Here is a 3,579-nt window from a genome sequence, read left to right on the forward strand (position 1 = left end):
CTGTGTACACATATCCTCTACAAGTATAACTGTATTATTTGTGTCCCCTTCAAAAATTGCTCTTCAGAAATGTTATATTGCCCCCCCCAACTGTTAGATGAGATTCACACCTATGCATCATTGTACATACTTATCAACCGCTGGAACAGAGCTCAGTCTGGGATCATTTTTCAGAAGGTCATGGCTGCTTTTGCTTTTTCCCTTTAGTGTCTGAAGAAAGATAAACCATGGTAAGCAACTGGTTTTTACAAATTTTGCAACATATTCTTATTTCAGTGCAGCCTCAACTTCTGAAACACCCATTCCATTTTAACAGAACCCCATTTAATAAAACAACAATATTGCAAATATCCGTAATTAACCAACAAACACATGATGGTCTCTATCCTATTTATTATTTCATGTCAATTGTATCCTATAATTTCATGTATATTCTGTATGTGTGCTGGGTATCTGATATTTTGCTGCAGTAACAGTTTAATTTCCCATTTTTGGAATCATTAAAAATCTATCTATCTCTTTCTTTCTCTCTCTCATTCTAAAAAAACTATTAAAATAATTTCACTGTGATTTAACTGTCTGAGACTAGTTTCGTGCTTCAGTACCTGGCTCACTTGATTCACCATCTCCTCTTCCTCTTCCGCTTCCTCCCCGAATGATAACAGACTGAAGTTCCTACAAAAATCAACACACAGAGTTGGCATTGAAGCGTCTCTAAAAACAACAACACATATAGCAATCAAAAAATGAGTTTCAGCACGGTAACCCAATGAGACTTGTAGCAAAAGATGGAACTCAGGAAGAATCAGGAGCATAGAGAAGAACATGAAGATATAAGATCACCCTATACGTTTAGGTCCGATCACATTGCTAACTGGGCAGGTTCTAAGGTTTCTGACATTATTGGGCAGATACGATCGGAGAGTCCGATGACGTCTACGCACTCACTTTGTGGCTTTTGACTGGGATTTCTTTCCCTCCTCTTTATCTTTCTCCTTTTTGGCTTTCTTTGTTTCACGGGGTATGATGTCATCAAAGGGAGAGTGAAGCACCTGGAAGAGACAAAATGTTTTATATCAGTATTTTAATCACTGACAATAAATATTTAAAAGTTGTCAAGGAAGTGGAAAAGTAGCAGGAGAAGAAAATACCTCTGCAGTTTTTATTTTGTGGGGATTCAGAGGTCTTTCCTCGTCGTCACATTCAACGTCTGCCAATCTGAGCATATTATAGACTGTGTCTCCTGTGACCTGCAGTAGGCATTGTTGGAAAAAAAAAAAACAACTTGGAGTACTCTTTAACATACAGTACACAGTTCTAGAAATGGGGTGGCAGTAGCACAGTCCATCAGGAGGTGGGATGGCAGCTGGAGGGTTGGTGGTTCAAGTCACCGTAAGGGCCAAAGTAAGGAGTGTGGACTGGTACATGGAGAGGTGCCAGTTCACCTCCTAGGCACTGCCAAAGTGCTCTTGACATCTCTTTTTTCGTTTTTGTTTATTATTTTTAAAGAAATGGCAGAGCAGATTTTGAAAACAAATTCAGAGTGGCATGGTTAACATTTTTATGAGGTAAATTGAAGAAGAAGAAGAAGCAGTATCGGCTCCAAATATTAGCTCAAGAAAATCGGCAGCCCGTATCGGTCGTTGGCTAAGGCTGATGAAAAAGAAGAAAAAAAAGAAAAAGAAATCAGTGTTGGCACTAAAAAAATCCATATCGGTCGATTTCTACTCCGCAGTGCCCTGCTACGCCATGTACTACTACAACTATTTCTAGTCATGGCTCCATTATCTTCACTGTGACTATTACTGCCACTGTTCATCACACCCCCAACCGGCACCATCAGACACCACCTACCAACAGCCTGGGTCTGTCCGAGGTTTCTCCCTGAAGTTTTCCTTTCAATAAAAAGTATAAATATAATAAAAACATAAACCCTCGGAAACAGCAGAGTACATTTGTTTCGCTATAGCTACACCGGATAAAAGACGTCAACTTGAATGGTTAAAACCTGATGATTAAAAAACTAAAACCCAGTCCCCCAGGGACGCTTTTAATGTCCTTTGACAGATATCTGTTCCGGGACAGACTTGAATACACAATGGAAATATTTCAGTAAATTGCTACTGTTCTTTAGATTCACCTTGCCGAATATGGTGTGTTTATTGTTGAGCTCGTCTGCACGTCCCAAGGTGAAGAAAAACTGACTTCCATTATCATGTGGGCCAGCGTTTGCCATGGCAACCAAACCTCTCCGATTGAAGCGCAGTCTGGAGTGAAATTCATCCTAAAAGTTAAAATGAAAATACTTAGGTACATTCATTTTAATGTCAGCTACATTCTCTTAATGGTAAGGATGTTTGCATGTACTAAGCATGATTCAAACGAGGATTCTGTTAGTTTTAACATCAAATAGACTGAATAATCCAAAAAGAAGTCGAGATGTCTGACCTTGAATGGCCGACCATAGATGGACTCTCCACCAGTCCCTGTTCCAGTGGGATCCCCCCCCTGGACGATGAATTCACGCACCACTCGGTGAAACACTGTGCCGTCATAGTAACCTGGAGGTTAGAGAAATATAAGGTCACACTTTATTTTACAGGATTGTAATTTCTGAAAAATGTCCTAATAATTTCCTGGGAATAATTCTGTAATTTGGTAAAAAACACAAGGAAAATAGAGACAGTAAACAGTACAGAAAGGTTAACGAGTAAATAACAGTTGAGTGAACAATATCCCAACTACTGTGACAAGGTTATTTCAAATAAGTTTCAAATGAAATGTTAACCTATTTAATCTGCATTATCTCAACATGTATTAAAGGTGATGATAACTGCATCACGTAACTAGCGATGGACATTTAACATTGTGACACTTACAATTGATTAAGTACAATTTGTTGCTGGTGTAAATTCTTTTAGTGAGTGCACAGCTAGTAATTTGTCAGAGGCAAGCATAAAAGTCAACATACCTGGATAATGAAGTGTCTAATGATAAAACAGTGATAAATGTATAACATGAAAAATTGAGCTTTTATTTAAATAACAATTTTGGGAATGTATTTTTGAAGTAGAAGACCTCTTAAAACTGGGAGGATATGTGTTGGTGACTGATATTGCTGTTATGACATATTGATTTAGTCTTTTAAGTGCCTTTGAATTCTTACCTTCCATGCACAGTTGCACAAAGTTCCTGCATGCTTTAGGAGCCTCTTTGGACCACAACTCAATGTCAATGTCTCCTGCTGAAGTCTTCAACAGGACCTAAGAAAAGATCACAAAGTGGGGAAGTTAAACTAAGAAATAATTTTCCAATAGCTAACAAAACGAGCAAAATGCTTTACAGATCAAACATTTCATCTGAGACACACACACACAGGGTTAGCTGCAGGAGATACAATAAAGGTTTAAGTATTAGGCTAGTGATATCAAGCTCGTATCTCAGTGGTTAAAATGAATGTATTGAAATGAAAATAATGAACAGCCCTTTATGCACTTTCTGCCCAATTAAAGCTCAAGGGACATATGTTCATATGTTCTGGAAATTTTCTTGTGTTGGTCAGTTCTGGAACAATATTGC

The 3,579-nt window shown here is 38.2% G+C and overlaps 1 protein-coding gene across 1 annotated transcript in view; it reads right to left on the minus strand.

Annotated features, from left to right (window-relative positions):
• The window catches only part of cwc27 (CWC27 spliceosome associated cyclophilin), a 31,518-nt gene that overhangs the window by 26,584 nt on the left and 1,355 nt on the right, over positions 1-3,579 (minus strand). Inside the window, exons 2-8 of the mRNA XM_032539658.1 lie at positions 3,167-3,263; positions 2,449-2,561; positions 2,141-2,284; positions 1,152-1,250; positions 949-1,052; positions 606-675; positions 131-210 (exon numbers count right to left, since the gene is read on the minus strand). Coding sequence (XP_032395549.1) covers positions 131-210; positions 606-675; positions 949-1,052; positions 1,152-1,250; positions 2,141-2,284; positions 2,449-2,561; positions 3,167-3,263 — 707 coding nt within the window. The remainder of the gene's footprint in view (positions 1-130; positions 211-605; positions 676-948; positions 1,053-1,151; positions 1,251-2,140; positions 2,285-2,448; positions 2,562-3,166; positions 3,264-3,579) is intronic.

This window comes from Etheostoma spectabile, chromosome 16 (assembly GCF_008692095.1).
Source record: "Etheostoma spectabile isolate EspeVRDwgs_2016 chromosome 16, UIUC_Espe_1.0, whole genome shotgun sequence".
NCBI classification, from domain to species: Eukaryota; Metazoa; Chordata; class Actinopteri; order Perciformes; family Percidae; genus Etheostoma; species Etheostoma spectabile.